This window comes from Acomys minous (assembly GCF_964271855.1).
Source record: "Acomys minous genome assembly, chromosome: 5".
Lineage (NCBI taxonomy): Eukaryota > Metazoa > Chordata > Mammalia > Rodentia > Muridae > Acomys > Acomys minous.
In genome coordinates, this window is record NC_140494.1 from 114846844 (window position 1) to 114869135 (window position 22292).

The following is a 22292-nucleotide window of genomic DNA, read 5'->3' on the forward strand; positions in this document are numbered from 1 at the left end:
TTTCAGCATTTATTGTCAGCCTTAAGAAGCCATTTCAGGGGCTGGAGAGATGGCTCAGTGGTTAAGAGCACTGCCTGCTCTTCCAAAGGACCTGGGTTCAATTCCCAGCACCCACATGGCAACTCTTTACTGTCTGTAATTCCAACATCTGACACCCTCACACCCACACACATAAATTAAAATAAAATAAAAGCCATTGCAGAAAGAATGAAATAATAGTCAAAAATAGAAATCATGTTATGCAAAATAAGTCAGATGCAGAAAAGTAAGTACTTTATGTTTCTCTCATGTGGAATCTAGATTAAAAAAAATAAAAACATGGAAGTAGAAAGGGAACTATATGGAAAGAGAAAGAGGAAAAGAGGAAGGTAGAAAAGAAGTAAGTAATCAGGAGAAATATGACCAAAGTATGTTCTGCACATGAATAGAAATGCCATAACCGAATGCTGCTTTGTATAAGTGATAATATAGTCACATAATAAAGCTAAGTCAATGAAGAAAAAACTAGAAAGCAAAATTAACTGAAGCTTTGGAGGACAGATATATAAACATAATGAAAAATATTTCCAACAAAAAGAGAACATGAGCTTACAAAGAAGGAGGTCCTTTACCTGCAGCATGCAGTTGATCTGCCAGGTCGTAAAGAAGCTTAAAGTTCTCTCCACTCTTCAAGCCTCGGCCTCATTCAAAATATAATAAAATTAGGTACATACAAGTCGTACTCTATAAAATGTTTGCTATTTTATATGCCCAACCTAATGCTCATATTATAAACTGCCACCTCCTCTGCAAGGCCTTTTCTGACTTCTGTGAAGCATTCAGCATCGCAGTTAATTAAATACATGAAGACCACTGTGATGTCTGCAGTTTCTCCACTGTAATGGAAGCATGTTAAATGCAAGACGTAAGCTCCACAGCTGTCCAGATCACTGCTCTAGCTGTGGTGTCAGCAAACTCTTAGCAACACCTGGTAAATACTCCCTGTGCGGCTACATGCAAGTTCCTGCTAGACTTCAAACTCCTTGAGAGCAAACACACTCTTTTTGCTTTCATCTCTCGAGGAAGTGAAAATACAACAGGCCCATCATAGAGCGGATAAGGACTAATATTTCCTGAATATAAAAGCCCATAAACAAGACATTTGCAAAATACTACATAATTTCATTTCCTCTGAATACCATTAAGCAATAGATGGCTGTTGGAAACATTAATTATTTTTTAATGTTTAATTTGGAAAGATTTTAAAATCACATCAATCTTTATCTTCTCAAAAGTTAGTCCACAAACTACAAAGAAGCATAATACAAAAAGAGGCTAAGTCTTAAGCCATATTCGGGCTCTGACACTGACTGTGAAGGGCTTCCCAAGGTCACCCACAGAGACCTGTACAACACTGAAAGCCATTCAAATAGAATGAAGCAGGGGATTAATATTCAACTTTGAGATTCCAACCACTTTCCACAATTCACAAGCCAATCAAATGCCACAGAAAAGCATGAAAGTCTGTAAAACAAAGAAACCATGTGGCAAGGGTGTGGAGATGAGATTTGTGCTCTGCTCCCTGTTGCCAGTGACAGATGTGTGACAGGAAACCCAAGTTCTATTTATGGTCTAAATTCATATTCCTGCTAAAATATTACTAATACTTGCAATTTACCAACTTCTGGCATTTGAAAAGAAAAATTAAAACAAAACAAAAAACCCTATGCTACAGACTAGATTCAGCCCAGTAGCATAGAGCTTGTCTACCACATGCGAGATCCTGGATTCTATCCTTAGCACCACTGAAAACTAGATAAAATCTGTTCCTTTAATGAGGTTTGTGTACAATATAACTTATGGCATCTTTTAAGTTCCTATTGCACTTACCACCAGACACCACCACTTTGGCACCAGTTAGTTCTGGTCGATCACTTTTTGTCAATTTCTGGTCAAGCCACTCTGATATTCCCACTGGTGAAGAACTTGGTGCTGCATACATTGATAAATAAATTAAAAATGAGGATGACCTCAAGTTACATAGTGAAAATTATTAAAAACACACACAAATGTCTAACTCTGGGAAGCTTAAGGTCATGCATTTTCATATTCCCAATTTCATTTTCTTTAATTACAAAACCTAAAGAGGACACAACTCTTTTGGGAAGTCTATACCATCCATAAGTCCATGTGTAAAAACTGGAATAACCCGTTCTCTCTAGTGTTCAATAAGATGCCAGACATGTTAAAATGTAGGCCCTATTTTTACTATTATTACATTCTTCTATTATGTTGAACCACTCAAATATGACAACAGGAAATAGTAATGAGAGTAAAAAAGGTCCAAACACAAATGTAACAGATTAATCATAATCAGCTGGGCTGGAGAGATGGCTCAGGGGTTAAGAGCAGTGTCTGTTCTTCCAAAGGTCCTCAGTTTAATCCCCAGCAGCCACATGGTGACTCACAACCATCTATAAGGAGATCTGGTGCCCTCTTCTGGTGTTCAGGGGTACATGCAAGCAGAACACTGTATAAAATAATAAAGAAATACATCTTTTTTAAAAATCGTAATCAATCCTCTCTCCTACCCTTTAATCTACCGAAGTGATTATCCTTGTACCAAAATGATACAAAACAGACATAAATTATAATTATTTATATAACAATGGGATATGAGTCAGTTGAACTTTTACTTTGCACTAGAAATTAAACCAGAGGTCGTCTCTTAGAAACAAGAAGTGCCAATCTATCAAAAAGGCTCATATGAACACTTACCCTTTTCTGAACCAGCACTTCCTCCACTTGTTGCTGCAGCCTCAAAAGATGTTCCTCGAACAGAAAACACCTTCACTTTTTCATCACACTTTACTGTACATAATGCATTTCCTGAAACACAAATTTTATTATGAGGAAGGAATGCCAAAAGCATACCACTCAGGCTCAGAATTTATTTTATGAAGATGAAGCAAAAATAACCATGGACTACTTGTTTCCTACATCTGCTAAGTACAGGAAAAGAGGAGCACAAGAGTGAAGAGCTTCGTCAGGGACCATCTGTACAACTCTGGATGTCTTTTAAAGCCAGAGAGTTACTGTCTAGAATCAATAAACTGGAACAGGTGCCACAGTAAGAAGGCACGCCTCCTCTTCAGGGGCCAAGACTGAAGCTTGGTTCTCCCAAACTAACCCGATCAGTAGCCTAAAACTACAAGCTGCTAAACCTTAATACAAAGGCAACGCTATACACGCCAAAGGGGAATATATGAAAGCATGGCACAGCATAGAGAACAACTTCAGCGGCTTTAAAAAGATTAGAGACATTTCACAGTAGGAGTGGCTGACACTATGACCAAATACTTGAATATTACTGAATATTACAGGTTTGATTTAAGAATCAACTTTAACCAGAACAAAGGCAGTAACAGAAATAACTGCCTCTCCACCCTCCACTCCCACCCCCTAGGTCAATGTGCTTAGAAATGATCAATCAACTAAAGAGACGTCGAAATGAATCATTTAATGCACATGGAACTGGAAAGAAAAGACTGAGGATACTATTTTACAAAGAAGGTTTTGCCTTTCCAGTTACTACTTACAAAATATAGTTCCTGAAACAAGTGCTGCACAAGGACAACAGCAATCGGCATGTTGATGTGGATGGGGAAAGCGCTCAGGTCCCAGCCCTCAACACAGAGCTACAGGCAGCTAACGACTGAGAGAGAACTAGTCTCTCCCAGGGATGAGCCCCTTAACTGGCTGTCCAATACAAAAGCAGCCAGCTGTGAAATTATATACACACAAGCAAACTAAACAGGCCCAGTAGATTGTAGTTACATATTTGTGAGGGTGGTGTGTGTGTGTGTCTGTGTCTGTGTCTCTGTGTGTGTGTGTGTGTGTGTGAGAGAGAGAGAGAGAGAGAGAGAGAGAGAGAGAGAGAGAGAGAATAATAAAGAATAACATTAACAGGCCGGGCACGGTGGCGCACACTTTTAATCCCAGCACTCGGGAGGCAGAGGCCGGTGGATCGCTGTGAGTTCAAGGCCAGCCTGGTCTACAAAGTGAGTCTAGAACAATCAAGGCTACACAGGGAAACCCTGTCTCGAAAACCAAAAAAAGGAAAAAGAAAAAAGAGAATAACAGGCTATCAGTAAAGGGGAATGACACAGCAGGGTTGAAGGGAGAAGTGATGTAATTACATCTAAATTAAAATTTTAAAATACACACACACACACATGCGACGGCAAACTTAATTTTTATTAACTACTAGGCAGGAAACTCACTCCATATACTGAAGAGCCAGTATAAAAACACCATGCACATGATAAATCAGAAAGAATGCCATGTCAGGGTCTAGCAGCAATTCTCAATTAAAGCATTTCTCAGAAACCTTTAAGATGGTCCAATTAATCATAGGTTTGTTTCCAAATCCTATTTTTAAATTTATGTATACTCTGAACATTAGCATATTGATTAATTATCTTCCTTGCAACTTACCCGCATAGATAGTTCTTACAAATGTGTCAGGTGACTTGATCTCAATGATGTCAGAAACTGGGGCAACATCAAGTTTGGCTGCTACTCTGGGTAGAAGGTTCTAAAAGAAAAAGCAGTGATCTACACACGTGCAAGTCAACTGACACAACAATTAACAATGGTATCTTCTAAACCTCTTTAAAGGAAGGTGCATCTTCCAAATAAATTTTAATTCAAAATCAAATATTTTATGTATTGCATGTGTCTTTGGACAAGGGACATGAAGCCCAGCTTTTGAGGTAGTCTTTGAAATTAAGTGCCTACCATTACTTTATATTAAAAGTTATAGAAGATTTATAGTAATAAGATGATTCAGTTTCATAAATTATGAGATCTACTGCCCTAATAAATATCAAATACAAAGTGTGACAGTTATGGATCCCTGAATTTAAACAAGAGAAAGGAAAAGAAAAAAACCTAGAAGAGTAAAATACTGGAAAAAAATTTTATTATATATATTTACCAGATGATATGAAGAAAAAATTTCAACAAATGTTGCAATCTTTGTCAAGTTTATGCTGTATAAACAGATCAAGCTCAGCAGCCTGTGTGTCACATGTAAATGAGCAGCAGGAAAAAGCACATATGCTCTTGCTGAAACAGGCACGTAACAGTCTAAAGTAAGCACATGTGTAACTTTGCTCTCAGTAGCAGCAACCTTAAACAGGTCAAAATCTCCTTAGGTCTCAGTTACCACACCTCATGAGGGGAAAGAGAATCTCCACATGTCTATTTAAAATTCTGTGACTCTAGAACTCTAAAGCAGAAGAGAGTCACTTAGTGAGAACTGAATTTCCACATTCTGGACTGAGGTTCTTTTATAGAATATAAGTCATTTTAAAAACAAAGCACTGCTTTTTTTTATTAAAATTTTTTACATATACATCTATATTATTACACATATATACAATAAACTACCTACATCAAAAACCATGACACAATCAGGAATTATATAAGTGTTAAATTCTTAGTGTTTTGGCTATTTGTATTTGGCAGCCTTGAAGAAAACATCTTTCCTATCTTGGTGAGTCGAAGCCCTGCTTTTTATCCCACAAACAGAAATGCTGACTTTTACATAGCTCATTCAGTGGCAGCCCCTGGTTTCATAACACTGCTTCTGGCAGCCAGACTTTGAAGATAACACAACAAAATAATTACAATGTATTAGCTTTGACTAGAGTGATTTTTGTGGTAAAATAACTTTAAATAACCATGCTGTATGACCCTAAGACTCTAAGCACACTGAAGGTAGAGGGTTGTGTCTTTTAGTTCTTGTTTTTACTCAGTGACTCAATAGATCATACCCTGAAATTTTAAGTTGAATAAACCTTTTCTCCCTTAAAGTTGCTTTTGTCAGGGTATTTTATCACAGTTCACATGATCAGACTATAGCCATCCTTAAGAACATCCCTAAGCATAACACAGTCCTTCCCAAGTCCCTAAGACTTAGAGTTTCTATTATGTCATTCAGTCATGCAAGTAAATCACCTCTTAAGATGAGTAACTAAACTGGGAGGTGGCACAGGCCTTTAACCTAGCACCTGGGAGGCAGAGGCAGGTGTTTAGGCCAGCCTGGTATACAGAGTGCGTTCCAGGACAGTCTGAGCTACACAGAGAACCCTGTCTCAAAAAAAAAAAAAAAGAGTTATTAAACACAATGTACACACATACACACAAAGAGAGATTTCAAATTAACAATAGTTTTATCAGGCCAAATTAGAAAACCCAAAAGTGACAGGTTAATAAATTATAATAAAGTTCTGAAAAAAGCCAGTGTGGTGGCGCATACCTTTAATCCCAGCACTGGGAAGGTGGAAGAGGGCAGATCAATGTGAGTTCGAGGCCAGCCTGATCTACAAAGTGAGTACAGGTCAGCCAAGGCTACACAGAGAAACCCTGTCTCGAAAAACCAAAAAGAAAAAAATCCTGAAAGAATACTTATCTCTGACAAAATTTGAAGATCTGGGAATGAAATTTTCACAGAAAATTTGCTGAAATCTTGAAACAATAAATTTTAGCAGTACTTGCCTTAGTATGACCAAGTCAAGACTAGCTATTTAAACAAAGACCATTACATTTCTGGCCCAGTGAAATCCATTCTGCTCAAGTAGTGAGGTCAGACTCCATTTCTCACCTTTCCAAAAGCAGATGCTCCAGCACAGATGTGTGTGTAATTAAACTGCTTCTGAGTTTCCAAAATCAATGGTGTCAGTTCCTCTGAGGAAGAAACACATCTGGTAAAACACATCTCATGTTATCCTCCCAATCATATATCCAAGCAGAACAGATACTACATTTCCCTGGACACCTCACCTGGAAGGAGGCCTTTGTACGCATCATGCTGAGCCACCAAAACCTTTGCTACACCAGCTACTTTACAGAGGTCCTGTGCCACCTGTGACAGAGAGAAGGGTTTTTAAGTATCCACTAGGAGAAACAATGAACCACTGTGAAGTTTTAACCAAGCATAAAGTCTTTTTTTTCTTTTTCTTCCTTTCATTATTTTGAGGCAGGGTTTCTCTGTGAAGCCTTGTCCTGAACTCACTTTGTAGACCAGGCTGGCCTTGAACTCACAGTGATCTACCTGCCTCTGCCTCCCAAGTGCTGGGATTAAAGGCGTGATGACGCTGCCACCACACCCAGCCAAGCATAAAGTCTTAACAGCCAAGTATAAAAGCTATTTTTTGTTTGATTTGAGATGGTGTGGTATATAACTAAGAATGCCCCCCAAAGGTTTATACAGTTGCACACTTAGTCCCCCGTTGATCAACTATGTGAAAGGATTAGGAGGTGTGTCCTTGTTAAGAAGGTATGTCAGGGTGGGTTCGAGGTTTCAAAAGCCCACACCAAGCCGGGCAGTTGTGGCGCATACCCTTAATCCCAGCACTTGGTGAGTTCCAGGATAGCAAAGGCTACACAGAAAAATCCTGTCTCAACAAAACCAAATCTAATCAATAATCATCAAGAGGAATAGGTTAAAGAAAGCCACATAACCTAAAACCTGATGAATACCAAGTTTAAGCTGGGTGCAATGGCACACTCCTATAATCCCAGCACTCAGGAGGCAAAGGCAGGCACATCTCCATGCCAGCCTGGTCTACAAAGGGAGTCCAGGACAGCCAGGGTTACACAGAGAAACCCTGTCTCAAAAAAACAAAACAAAATTTCAAATTCATGCAAGGAATTAGAAGTGACACCAGCATTCTGAACTTGCATGACCACGTGCTCTACATCAATAACTTAGTAAAATATACAACCTGCTAAAAAAGAAACATTCTCTCTCTACATTTGCTCCTCTATGAGGGCCAAGCCCCAAGTCACACTCTTGGCAACTGTGACATGGGGGAGGGGAAGTGGCGGCTAAAGTTTTGTAGCCTTAACAGGCTCTTGTCAACATAGCATCCCAATGACACGGACCCTGTAGTTCATACTATACGATAAACTTTCCCAAGAGTTAGTTTCCAAACTGTTACTTAACAACCCATTTCCTATCACCTGTAATTTGGGAAGAATGGGACTTAGATTTGAGTTTGTCTACCAGTTAAATATTAGCACCTCTGACACTTTGCCCAGATTGGCCATTTTCTGGAATTAGAAGCAATTAGCAAGTATATTCATCAATATAAAAGGGATCAGCTATTAACATCTAAGGGGACTCAGATATTGCCACTCTGCTTGGTACCTGATGGCACCGGAGAGTGCCAACAGAACTAAATCATGCGTTCCACCTCATTTCGAAAGATAAAGCGCTTCATGAAAAAAACTTTTGGTTCTTTTTTCACCCATAGTAATGGTTGTAACACTGGCCATTTAATGAGGGTTAGAGCCCAGTTTGGGTTATGGACCTCGGCATAATTCTCTGTTGCCGTCTTTCGCAGTCTCTTGATGGAGATTATATTTGCTATAGCTGACCTTAAAAATCTCTCACCTTGTCACATTTGGTTCCAGCTACTAAGCAGGACACTTCACCTCCAAGGCGTCCAGCTGCAGTGATGGTGTTTAGAGTAATAGGTGCGAGAGAGTCATTTGCATGCTCAGCTATTACCAAAGTACTCTGAAATCGGAGCAATGAGGCCTAAGAGAAAAGGAGAGGAACATTAAGGTAGTCTTTCAAGGTAACTGTATGCATGTGCGATTTAAAGAAAACATTTGGAATGCAGTGTTCAGTTTGTAAGTGCATTAATAAAGTACTTCCTTAATGGCATAAATTAAGCTGTCTCTATCTTTATAATATCAGTACCCTTACCTAATAAGACCCAAAATGCAAGTTTGTTTCTGTGATGGCTAGACTTTTTTTTTCCAGACAGGGTTTCTCTGTGTAGCCTTGGCTATCCTGGACTCACTTTGTAGACCAGGCTGGCCTTGAACTCACAGTGATCCGCCTGCCTCTGCCTCCCAAGTGATGGGATTAAAGGTGTGTGCCACCAACCACCGGGCAAAGAAGGAAATGTTTTTTTTCCTTTTTCAAAAAATATATTTTATTAATTTATTCATATAACATCTCAATTGTTATCCCATCTCTTGTATCCTCCCAATCCTCCCTCCCTCTCATTTTCTCCTTACTCCCCTCCCCTATGACTGTGACTGAGGGGGACCTCCTCCCTCTGTATATGCTCACAGGGTAGCAAGTCTCTTCTTGGTAGCCTGACAGATCTGGGCCCAGGGGTCCTGCTCAAACTGTGGCACCAGCCAAGGACAATACGTGCAGTAAACTTCAAACCCCTACCCAGATCTAGCCAATAGACAGGACATTCTCCACAGTTGAGTGGAGAATGGGATCTGACTTTCACAGGAACTCGGTGCCCCATATTTGACCACGTCCCTGGATGGGGAGGCCTGGTGGCACTCAGAGGAAGAAAATCTTAATTGAGAAAAAAAACGCACCATAAGATCCAACTGTAAGGCACTTTCTTAATTAGTGATTGATGGGAGGGCCTATTGTGGGTGGTGCCATCCCTGAGCTGGGAGTACTGAGTTCTAAAGAAAGCAGGGGAAGCAAACCAGTAAGCAACACCCCTCCATGGCCTCTGCATCAGCTCCTGCCTCCAGGTTCCTGCCCCATTTGAGCTCCTGTCCTGACTTCCTTCGATGATGAACAGCAGCAAAATCAAAATGTAAGCCAAATATACCCTTTCCTTCCCAACTTGCTGTTTGGTATTTCACAGCAGCAACAGAAACCCTAAGACAGCTTGTTTCTTTCTTTTCTTCTTTCCTTCCTTTAATCCTTCCTTTCTTCCTTTTTATTTGTCTGTCTTCCTTTCTTTTTTAGTTTTTTTCTAGACAGGGTTTCTCTGTGTAACAGTCCTGGCTATCCTGGACTCCCTTTGTAGGCCGGGGTAGCCTTGAAGGCCTGTACCACTACATCCAGCAAAATGCAAATTTCTTAACATTAAAAAACATACTTATATCAAAAGAATTTTCCCAGGCTCGAGAGATGGTTCAGTGGTTAAGAACATTGTCTGCCCTTCCAAAGGACCTGGGTTCGATTCTTAGTATCCACATAAGAGCTCACAACTGTCTGTAACTCCAGTTCCAAGGATACCCTCACTTCAATGCACATAAAATAAAATGTAAAAAATATTTTCCCCACTATAAATAATTGCTATAAACCTCAATTTAAAATCCTTAAACACTGGAGGGAGGGGCCTATGACTGGGGTATAAAGTGAATTAATTAGTTAAAACAATAAATAAATAAAATAATTAAACACAATATATTAACTGTCAAGCCTGAAATTGGACAAATTCTATCACCAATTACATTTAGTTACATACCAGACTTCTACTAAGGATGTTAAAACATCAGCATATTTAGAAACAATGGGCTTTAAATCAGTTACAAAAGTTGATTACCATTGATTGTGGATGAGGGGGATCATCATTTAATATAAAAGTAACTAAAAACAGAAACCTGTTTTTAAAAGCTAACTCAAAAGATTGGAGATGGCTCACTTTGTAAAGGTACCTGCCCTGTGCCTCAGGGCCTGAGTTCCACCTGGATTCACATGATGGAAAGACAGCACTGATTCCCTCAAGTTGTCTTTTGACCTTATGTCAAAAGATGTAATTTTTAAAAGCCTTAAAGACACTAAGCAGCAATTTTGCTGGAGTTTCAACTGTTTGAATGTGCTTTGGAATTATAAGGGATGAGCCGATCTCCTATCGAGCCTTATCCAGCACAGACTACCAAATCACCACCAAAACATAGTTCAGGGTCACCCAGGACACTTTCAAAAACTAAGAAAGAAAAAGAAAAGTGACGAAGAACAGTCCCCATGCTCAAGGATGTCATGGGAAGTCAGACGTCTTCACATATAACCAACTGTAAGATGACAGTCTTTCAAGTGAAGAGAAGCAAATGTTGAAAGGTGCAGATCATGCAGTAAAATCAAATAGAGGAAAGGGAGCAAGTTTAGGAATCAGTGTGAAAAGATGAGAAATGGCACCAGAGACATGAAGAAGAAAAACCTGGAACTGACCCTTGTAGGATGGCATGAGAAAGTGAGGGAAAGGCACTTAGATCAAATAACACAGGGGTGGCCTCACTTAACAAAAATCTTCCATTCTATAACAGGAGTAAAGAGTGTTGCACAAAGCTGAGCCAGAGTTTAGAAACCCACAAAGAAGGTATGAAGGGGGGAGGGTGGCTGCCGCCGCCGCCGCCACTGCTGCTGCTGCTGCTTTTTTTCCTCCTACTCTTTTGGTTTTCTGAGACAGGGTTTCTCTGTGTAGCTTGGCTGCCTTGAACTCAGTTTGTAGACCAGGCTGGCCTCGAACTCACAGAGATCAACATGCCTCTGCTTCCCAAGTGCTGGAATTACAGGCATGCAGCACCGTGCCTGGAGATGGGAGGAAGGCTTCTTATATAATCAATGGCCAGTCTCTGAAGATCTCTGGGCTATTTTGAAGGTTTTAAGTGTTACAAATAACATAAAGTAAATAATCTTCCAAATTACGTATCAGCACAACTTTAGTAGAGGAAAATTTCTTGGGCTGAAATGATCCTCCTGGCTGGAACCTGAGCAGGCTCTCGGTAAGCCAAGGTCAACCCTACTCTCAACAGGACACATTCCTTCTGTCCCTGAACTCTAGCATTCGCCCTTGACCTCCCAGCCCTCTTAATCTCATCTTCCTACCAAACCTGGAAAGCCACCGGCACACACCTCCAGAGGCCAGAGACCCTAGAGCAAGCTTCCAATAGCAGAAAACTCTCCAAGGCCACACTATCCCAAGCAAGTGTGGCAAGCAAGGAAGTAAGAGGACGTGGCAGCAAATGATGCCAGAGGAAGGACTGCAGTGCCAACAGATGACATTTCTTGACCTTTTTTCCCTTTTTGATTATTGAAAAGGTGAAAAGTGTTAATTTGGCTTCTTGAGGGTTTTTTGTTGTTTTGTTTTGAAAGAAGGTCTCAATGTGTCCTAGACTGGCCTCAAACTCGTAACGTCTCGCCTCTACTTCTCACGTTCTAGAATGACCGCAAGCACCGGCAAGCTTAGAGGAAAGTAAGACTTGTGACAGCCAAAGCACATATCTATTCATAAGAAATACTTTACAACTAAACTTCTTCAGAAAGAGAGGTAGAAATTCAAGTTAAAGTGAGGATTTTTATGCACAGTTTAAGATGAGAGATGACTCAGCAGGGAATGACCTAGGCACCTGAGTCTAATCCCTGGAGCCCATGTAACAGCTGGAAGAGGGAACCAAGTCTACAGCTGTGCTCTGGCCTCACACACACCTCTTTTGGGTGGGGGCGGTGAGCCGCTGTTGCTGCACAAGCTTGGCAACCTAACTGATCCTTAGAAGCCACCTAAGGTGGAAAGAGGATCAACTCCACAAAGTCCTCATCTGACCTCCACACACATGCCATGCGGACATGCTCTGCACTTCTCACATACAACACACATGTGCATACACACACTTTCTAATATTTAGAAACATTAATATTTCTAAATATTAGAAAGCTTCCTTTTTACAACTTTATAAAGTGACCTCTAAAGAGCCATTTCAAGCCTAAGTCAGTCACTCTCCAGCACTGTTCATGAGCCCCAGAGAATAACTGGAATTACTTTTTTTTTTTCAGTAACAAACATAGCCAGTACCATTCTAGACCACAGGTAAGAAAACTCATATACAGTAGCATCCAGTTTAAATGTCTGCTCCCACCTAGCACTGTATCTTTCTTGTATGGGTTTGGCAGGACGTTTATTGAGGAGTATTATAGAGAACCCCAACTCCCTGAAGTGCAGTGGGACTGGGCAATGGGTTAAGCTGAACTGCACTGTTGTCTAGAGGCAACAGAATGCAGGGACGCTCTCTCCCAGCAGGGGCGCTGAGAGCTGGGAATTAAAGTAAGGGTGTGGTCTCCTTTTTAGACGTGTCCGGATGTTCTAGGACTTTTCTCTAAGTCCCAGGTCCTTTTCCATGTGTTCCACATTACTTTACATGGAATCCACGTTTTATTTATTTGAGGGTTTCTCTATGTAGCTCTGGGTATTCTGGAAGTCACTACGAAGACCAGGCTAGCCTTAAACTCACAAGTGACTTGCCTGCCTCTGCCTCCCAAATGCTGAGATTAAAAGGAGTGAACCACCATGCCCAATTCCATGTTGTTTTTAAATAGGTTTTTCTTCCTTTTTTCCATAATATTTATTACTTGGAGATTTCAAATTATGAACCTCAAGCCCCACCACTTCCCAGTCCTCCTAGGTCTGCCTCCCACCCTTGGGAACCTTCACCAAAAAAAAGAAAGAAGAAAACAAGTCCAATTTGTGGACCCACATACTCACTGGTGCATGGTCAAACTCCTGGTGGCCTGCCCCTTTAAGAAAACCGAGTCCTTCCCCACTTGCAGCCCCACCAAAAACATCAATTCTGGAAAGCTACACTTGCTAGTTTCTAAGACTTCTCTTTGATGGCTCTCGGTAGTGGCTGTTACTTTGGGGGGGAGAGAGGAGGAGTTGTCACAGAAGCCTTCTATGTCCCCCTTTCCCATCAATACCATGGCAAAAGTACCCCCCTTGACCTTTACAGTCAGCAGGAGCTCGGATCATGAACTTACACATGGTTTCTGGCAACAGTGCAACCACAGGCATCCACATGGCCCCTGGTGTCAGAAGATACCACTGACCTCAGCATGGACTCCTGTGACAGTACAGACCACTGACACCAACGTGGCCCTCTGCCACTGCACGGGCCAATGGGCACCATCACAGCCCTTGATGGCAGCACAAGCCAAGGACATCAACATGCCTCAGATGGCAGCACAGGCAGCAGTATGGCCCTCGCCGGGCATGGGGCCTCCCAGCACTCGAGAGGCAGAGGCAAGGAGATCTCTATGAGTTCGAGGCCAGCTTGGTCTACAAAGTAAGTTCCAGGACAGCCAAGGCTGTTACACAGAGAAATGCTACCTCGAAAAACCATCCACAGGAACCTCCAGCCTCAACACAGCCTAGGGTAGCAGACTATGGATACCAAAGTGGCCTCCAGGGGCAGCACTGATCATACAGTCTTTTGAGCAGGTCCAATCCAAAAAATGAATCATTCTTGCCTTGGACAGCCTGTTGCTGCTCAGGACCAGGGCAATCATGCTGCTGGACAGCAGGTTCAGAGGCTGCTGCACATCACCCTGTCAGCCCTAGTCGTTGTGTGTCCTCTCAGCGTTATCCTCCGACCCCCATCCACTGCAGCCTTCCGTAGCTCTGCCTCTCCACCACTCACTCATCGCTCCACTCCTTAGCTTTTCTACTCCTCCATTAAAGTCATTCATCACAGTGGCACTGGACACTGCAGTGTGTCACATAGGAGTATTCATTCATTCATTCATTCATTCATTCATTCATTTTGTCCAGACAGCTCTGCAGGCAAATATTCATTGCAAGGAGTTGTTGATATGGTTCAAGGATTCTGGGTTACAGAAGCACCATAAATATTGGACCACTGGCAAGACTCGTCTTAGATATCTTGCTGTTGCTCAAAGTCAGAGTGATGTTGCAGCTAGATGCGGCTTTCAGTGCAGGTCCTGTGCAGGTCCTAGCTGCTACACACCTCTTTACCCTTAATGTCTGCCCCCACTTCCCCACAGGTTTGCTAGGCTCAACCTTTGTGTTTGTAGCCTGTGGACAGCTCTGCCACCTTGTGCCTTTCATCTCCCAGCAGGGTAAGCAGCACAGGCCACAGTTACAGTGGCTCCGCGCTGGGAGCTGGCCAGTGGGCCTAGGGCCAGCCTCATTCAGCAATGACTGGTTTCTGTGGGAGCTCCAGGGGGCTGCACATCTCCCTGAGCTGGCATCCCCACTGCTTATCAGGAATGACTTTTGTGCTTGCAGCCTGTTGGCTGAGACATGGCAGTGAAGGGTATAGGTTTGTCATTCTCCATGCCCAGCTCCGTTCTGCTATCTGTCCTTCAGATTTCATGAGTCCACATGTTTTTTCATTTTTTAAATATATTTTATTAATTTAATGAGTCCACATTTTAAAGACATCTTTCTGTAAGCCTTTCCTTCCCTGTCCCCACTAGTTATTGCTGGCCCTAAAGACTCCCTTTCTGCTGCTACATCACCCCTAGCAGCCTCCCTGAGTCTCTCAGACGGCAGCAAATGTCTGCAGCCACTGCCATCTTTCTCCTTCCCCTTAAATTGTTTTAAATTATCAAATTAATGTGACTGGTATTTTGTTTCTACTTCATCCCCAGACACATATTAAAAATAAAACATGTTAACACACATGGCATGCAAAATCAAAGCAATGGTAAGGTGATTGATTTAAAATGGAATAAACAAAATAAACATTTTATTTGTAGATATATTTATGTGTATAAATGTTTTATCTGCATGTACTTATGTGCACCACCTGGAATTCATAGAGCTCAGATGAATCTATCAGATCCCCAGTACTGATGTTATTGGATGGTTGTAAGCCTATCATGTGGGTGCTGGAACTCCAGTGCTCTTGACCACTTAGGCATCTCTCCAGCCCATTAAAAAAAAAAAAAGTATTGACTTTGTGTGTGCATATACACACACATACCACAGTGAGTATGTGGAGGTCAGCATATAACCTAAGGGAGTCAGTTCTGTTCACAGTGTGGGATCCGGGACCCATCAAACTACAACTGTCAGACTTGATGGAAAGCACTACCCACTGAGCCATCTCAATGACTGAGTGCTAGAGCCCTGGAATCTCAGCTCCTAATAAGTCTAATACAGGAAGATCGCAAATTCAAAGCCAGCCTGCACTACAAAGTAACAATCTGTCTCAAAATACAAACTAAAAGAGGATGGGTATAAAGCTCAATGGTAGAACACTTGCCTAACATCCCCAGTACCACAAGTAATAAGTATATAAAAAATTAGAGAAAAACCATCATTTTTATGTAATAAGAGCTTAGTAAGCGTCAGTTTCCTAGGATAATGGAATACCCTTTTAGACTTTCTCCAGCCCCCAAAGGACTGTATGCTCCCCAAAACCCATTCCTTCTTCCTACACTGATCCCACTTAATGCGCTTAGCACATATCTTCTCCAGGCTACTTGCGCCAAACAGGCAGGGACGAGGCCCATCTTCTTCCCACTATGAATTCAGGATCTGCTCCTGGCCTGGCATGTAAGTGGCATTCAGTGAATCCTGAGAGACTAAATGAAAAAGTTTCCCAAAGTATTTGGGACCTAAAGAGCAACACTCCTGAATCATCTGTAACTTAATCACTGTTTTAGTTACTATTCTCACCACTGTGACCTGGCTCATCGTGGCAGAGAAAGATGGCAGAACTCAAGGGCTAGGAGCATGCTGCTCGGATTCCTTTCTGGAGCAGAAGAGAGAAATGAAAGCTGGTGCTCAAGTGGCTTTCTCCTTTTTCCAAACTGTTTATGCTAATTAGAACCTCAGCTCAAGGGATGCTGCCGCCACTGTGAGGGCAGGTGCTCCCTCCCCAGTTAAGCTCTGTGAACACACAGACAAACCCAAAGATGTGCCTTATTAATGCCCTACATGTTTTGGCTTTGGTCTGTTTGTTTGTTTTAATCAAGAGCCTCTCTATATAGACCCAATGGCCTGGAATTCAATATGTAGACAAGGATGGCCTCCAATTCAAGAGATCTGCGTGCCTCTGCCTCCTAAGTGCTGGGAGTGAAGACTTATGTTAGCACACTGGGCTCCCTAATCCAATCAAGTTGACAATCCAATTGGCCATCACAAGCATCCAAAGACATATAAGGGTACCTAGGTACCTAGTACGTAATTTGCTAAGTCACTGACATAGACACCTGTAACAGCATGGTCCGGTGCTTTGTATTTGATCGCCAATTATTTCCCCCACCCCCCAGGTTGGCTTGCTGTCTTTAATGAGCAGACTCCTCACATACACCAATATCATGTTTGTAATCCTTGCCTCTGAGTTATCCCTGATGGGCTGAATGTCTACACACCTGGGCAGAGCAGAGTGAGGAAGTGTGGCCAGAGTTTGAGGGCTTCTGGGAGAGAAGGATCTTGGGAGGAGACAGGGACTGGAGGAGGAAAAGGAGCAGATGCTCCATGAAATAGGAAAGCACCACATGGACCAGGAGAAGGAACTGAAATTCTGCATGGAAAGAAGTGGCCCAGATGAACAACATAAGCAAAAATAGCCCAGATAGAAATGATTAAAGCAGATGGCTTGGGATGGGGGATGGGAGATAATGTTAGGTAGTTTAGGGGGTTAATATCTGCCCAGCCCCAGGTAAAATAAGGCTTATTCTAAAATACAACAGGTGCATTTGACTTTTATTGATTGATAGTAGGTTAGATAATACCACAATAATAACAATTATAGGCTAAATTTTATAATAAACATTATTAGATATTACTTACTTACTACAACAGCTACTCCACCATGCTTCTTGGGAAGTCATCTAGATACTTACTACACTTGGTTCCAAAGAGCAAAATGTGATTTTTCTTTTCATTTGCATTCCAGCCATTTGCCTGTATAAAGCTTAATCTTTTACCAAGCAGCATACTTGTTGAGTGCAAGGTTTAAAGAGTTCACCAGCCTCCCTATATCCTCTGCGAGCCAAACTTATAAATAACACCCACAGACCCCTGCCAGCGCCCCCTTCCTCCTTCCCTCACAGCAAGCTGGCCGCATCTCTAGCACAGCACTGAAGCCCATCTCTCCAGTCCCAGCACGCTTGATTAGTTAGTCCAGTGAACACACTTTGGCCCTTCTCTACTCAAACTCAACACTGCTGGCACTGCTTTTGCTTTTGTTTTCTCCGCTTCTCATGGCTGCAACTGCTTGGCCTAGAGCCCTGCAGACCTACCCACCCTAAAGCAGTAAGGAGCCAGTTAGCCTGCTTCTCCCCTAAGCACCCTTAGCAAAGCAAATGGAAAGGCCACAGGGTGCAGGGTGGGGGAGGGACTCAGGTTTCTGCTTTGCTTTTGCTTAACTAAAAGACAAATAGAAAACAGCAGGAATAAGCTATAAAATCATATCAAATACTACTTAAAGGAATTAAACAATATATAATTAAAGTCTCATCCCTATTTTAACATACATTTTCTCATAATAAAATGTATATTACATTTCTGTACTTAAACTACTTTAACCTCTTTATTAATAAAACATAGCAGCTTTTAACTATGACTAGAAATGTCATATGACATTGATTATAATATTAAAAACAGTCGATTTACTTCATTTTAAAAACAGACAAGACTCTTAGTAGACACATTGGCAGGCAGCATAATTTTAATGAAATCACTTTATGTAATAAATTTTGTTTCAGAATCACACCAAAATTGGCTCTCTTCTTTCAAACGAAATTTAAATTTGCATGTGAATCACAGAGTTCGGTATCATTTGTCAATGTTGGACAATGGGCTCTGAAAAATGTCCTGTCCTTAACAGTCCACAGCTTCTCAATCATGACAGACACTTCTTCCTGTCTGCCAATGAGCACAAAAGCAAGAGCACTCAAATGACCTGGAAATGTTGCTTCACTTTCTACATTAAAAAAATTTTGGCTCTTACTAATCAAGAAAAAAAATTTTTAATTAATGCATAATAATTAATACAATAACTCAGCAAGAACACTAACAGCAAATCCTTGACTATTTTCCTGAGTGCGCTCTCTAGCTCTATAACTTGACACAAAATTACCTTCACTCATGGGTGTCCTAACGCAGGGACTATGATGCAAATATCATACACAGAGAGAAGATGACCATGGGCTTCGGGCCAGGCAAGTCTAGACAAGGCTTATCTAAAACACACAAGCAAAACTATCTTCCTTCAGATGACCTTGAGGATCTCCTCCAGAAGGACACTGCTTAGTGACACACAAATAAGCTAAAACCAAAATGGCTTAGATAGTAAATATGTCATTAGTTAAAACATGTATTTGGGTTTTTCAAAACACCATAGCTACAGAGGTTTGGGGTTTGTTTGATTCTTTAATTTAGATTAGGAGCTAAAGAAAGTGCTCAGTGGATAGCGTGCTTGCCCAGCAAGTGCAAGAAGAGTGTGAATCCCAGAACCCATTAAAAAAAAAAAGCAGATCTATTGGCTGGCTGTAACCCCAGACTTCAGGGCAGCCTCAATAGCCAGGCTACTCAACTCCTGAAAGCTACGCGTACACGCACGCATGCACGCACACACGAATACATCACATACTCACACATTAAAAAAAAAGCAGAGATTTGATTAAACCATTTTGTCTTTATAGTATCATAAATTCATATAAACAGTAGCCAGATTAAATTGGTTCCCACTTGGGCCGGGAGTGGTGGCACGAATCTGTAATCCCAGCACTCGGGAGGCAGAGGCAGACGGATCACTGTGAGTTCAAGGCCAGCCTGGTCTACAAAGGGAGTCCAGGACAACCAAGGCTACACAGAGAAACCCTGTCTCAAAAAACAAAAAACAAAACAAAAAAAAGTTCCCACTTTATAAATATGGGAAGAACCTGAATATCAAAATAAGGGTGATAAGAATGCTAATCTCTTAAACAAGGACACCTGGATTTCTACATATATAAATAGGCAAGAATAGAAGGTTCTTCCTTAGCATAGAATGCTAAGTAATAAGAGAAAGGAATCGTGGAAATCACTATTTCATATCACAATACTATTTTTCAATTAAAAATCAAGTGTTAACACGAGTAAGCGAAAACCCGTGAGAAACAGGAGCTTTACACAGTCCCACTCAATCTTTGTAACTAGTTAAAAATTACACAGAGGGATATTTACTTAACACCAGGAAACCCTGGCAAACAACTTATTACCTAAGTAAGTGAAGTTAAGATTTTCACTAGCAGGACAAACTAGTGCCCCGTGCTTCCTCCTACAATGTACTGAAAGGCAAAAATCACAGCTGACGTCCCTGCCAAGAATACAGGACCTGAGTGTAGTCATGAGGGGAATGTCAGGCAGACCTAAATTGGGTAACTAAATTGGGTAACAGTCTACAAAACAGAAGTCCTGTGCTCCATAAAAATGCCAGTGTCATAAAAAGCCAAATAGAAAAGCTGAGGAAGTTTTCTAACACAGACTAAATCAGCATGAAAACCAGAGGAACGAGATGGGTGCCCTGGATGGCGGGAGGGAGGCTTCAAAGCCTTGTTGGTTGCTTTGCCTGTTTTTGTTGTCCTATGAATCTAACAGAGGCGTGGGTTCTACTACACAGCCAAGTCCTTAGCCTCTTCCTTGTAAAATATCCAGAGAACCATTTGAATTAAAAGGTATGTCTAGAAAAACCATGTGTATGTGCACTGAGAGATACAATGAATGTGTCAACTGTTAACAGCTGGTGAAATTCTAGGAAGGGTTCTGGGGAATGTTTGGGTTTTTTGTTTTGTTTTTGGTTTGGTTTGGTTTGGTTTTTTGTTTTTTGTTTTTTTTGTGTTGTTTTTTTTTTTTTGGTACTATTTTGACCACCTTTCTGTATACTTGAAATTGTTTTAAAATTCAAAAAGCTAAATATGCACTTTGTGTGTCCATCTGAGTGTGTTCCAACCATTTGTTTTGTGCTTACAATTTAAATCTTAAAAATATTAATGACTTCAGGCGCTACCCTACTAAGCTTGACTTCTAATTTTAAAAATAAGCCAAGGTCACAGTTCTTGGCAAATCACAACAAAGGTTTGGCAGTGCTGCCTATATGTGGATTCCGCTCTACAAAATCACCAAATCCTGAATTCTCCTTACCACAGTTATGCTGGGTATGAAACCTATTCATAAGATTGCCTTTTAAGTACTACACAGGTCTTCAAGTCAGGTTCTGGTGCTTGAAATTTCTCCCTAAACACGGTTTTCACTTGCTTATTGGCACTCTTTAAGGTGGTTAAAAAAAAAAAAATCTCATGGGAGAAAGACTGACTAGGAGCCTGAACGATGTTTGTTTGTTTGTTTGTTTTTTTATGCAGAGAGGGGGGGGGTGTCTTCAAACTTCCAAGAAGCCCACAAGTTGTGTCCCAGGGAGGAAAATCCCAGTGATGATTGGGAGAAATGGCACTAAAATAAATAGGAGAAATGTTGCAAGGCATCTGGATAACTTCTAGCACAAGGCTCATGCTGTTGTTTCTCTAGCAATCCAAATGTGAATTAGAAAATCTCCAAGCTCTTTAAATTACTGAATATTGGTCAGCCTCCAACTCTGTTCGCTTACAGCACTCAAGGCAAAATTTTGTTTTTGGTTTTTTTTTTTTGGTTTTTGGTTTTTGTTTTTTTTTTTTGCAAGTCCTGGTTAAAAACAGACAAGTGGTAAACTTTGTCACCACGGAAGAAGCATCTGCAACTTCGCAAGGCCAAAAGTTCCCCGGCTATTGAGCTATCAGTCTGCGGGTTCTCAAGACTGAACCCCAGCCTGGTACCCTCCGAGTCTCTCCACCCGGCCCCTGCCCTCCAGCCGAGCAGCAGAGCAGGAGCATGGAGGCCGCCCACTCCACCCCTGCCCTTGACAGTGGGCGTTCAGGGCAGCCACAGGGCGCCCGGGTTTCGAACTCTTCCCCCCGAGAGGCTCCGCGGCGGTTGCTCCCTTCCAGACGCGAGACCCCCCGAAGCCCCGAAATGCCGCCCGAGAGCGTGGGAACCCGGGCCGGGGGAGGCGGGGGGGGGGGGGCGGGGAACGGCGACCCGGAAGAGGTCAAGGGCAGAGGCTCCTGAACTTTGACCCGAGGCTCAGAGCCCGTGACCTTCGCCTGGCAGGGTCAGCAGGCTGCGGCTCGCACGGCGCCTGTTCGGCCCTCCCTGTCGGGACTCACCGCCCGCCGCAGCTGCCGAGGCGCCGCTGCTCGAAACATTGTCTCTCTTTCTGTTCTAGTCAGCCCAGCTGTACCCTCGGCCTCAGCGACCTGGAGCGCGCGCGGGAGCCGCCGCCGCCGCCGCCTCCGCCAGAGCCCCGAACGCTCGCGAGACGCGAGACGCGTAGGCCCGGGAGTGCGGGCTCGCGCGTCCCGCTGGCCCATTGGGCGGTCACGCAGCCAATCAGGAAAGCGGAAAGTTAGAGGCGGGACTTGGAGTAGGGCAAAGGTAAGGGCGGGTGTGCACTGAGAAGCTGGCGTTGGACTCCCTGCCCGGTTTCTGTCTCAGTCCTACAATGGCCACGTTGTCTGAACTAAGTGGCCAGCTTTCCATCCGTGAAGAAAACTCCTTCACTCTATTCTTGCTCCTCTCATTTATTTTCATAGTATCAGCTCTACAGGTGTAATGTGCCAAGCACAAAGTGAGGAGAATTTTAAAAAAGCATTCGGTGTTCTGCCAAGGGGACCTATGGGACTATGGGAAAACATGCCAAAAAGCTATTGT

The 22292-nt window shown here is 42.2% G+C and overlaps 1 protein-coding gene across 1 annotated transcript in view; it reads right to left on the reverse strand.

The window, feature by feature from the left end:
* ETFA (electron transfer flavoprotein subunit alpha) overlaps window positions 1-21912 on the reverse strand; it is a 56553-nt gene extending 34641 nt beyond the window's left edge. The window contains exons 1-8 of the mRNA XM_084782963.1: window positions 21749-21912; window positions 8444-8590; window positions 6829-6910; window positions 6650-6732; window positions 4477-4576; window positions 2758-2868; window positions 1870-1971; window positions 612-680 (exon numbers count right to left, since the gene is read on the reverse strand). Of these exons, the coding sequence (XP_084639089.1) occupies window positions 612-680; window positions 1870-1971; window positions 2758-2868; window positions 4477-4576; window positions 6650-6732; window positions 6829-6910; window positions 8444-8590; window positions 21749-21787 (733 nt within the window). The 5' untranslated portion in view covers window positions 21788-21912. The remainder of the gene's footprint in view (window positions 1-611; window positions 681-1869; window positions 1972-2757; window positions 2869-4476; window positions 4577-6649; window positions 6733-6828; window positions 6911-8443; window positions 8591-21748) is intronic.
* Between the last annotated feature and the right edge of the window lie 380 nt (window positions 21913-22292).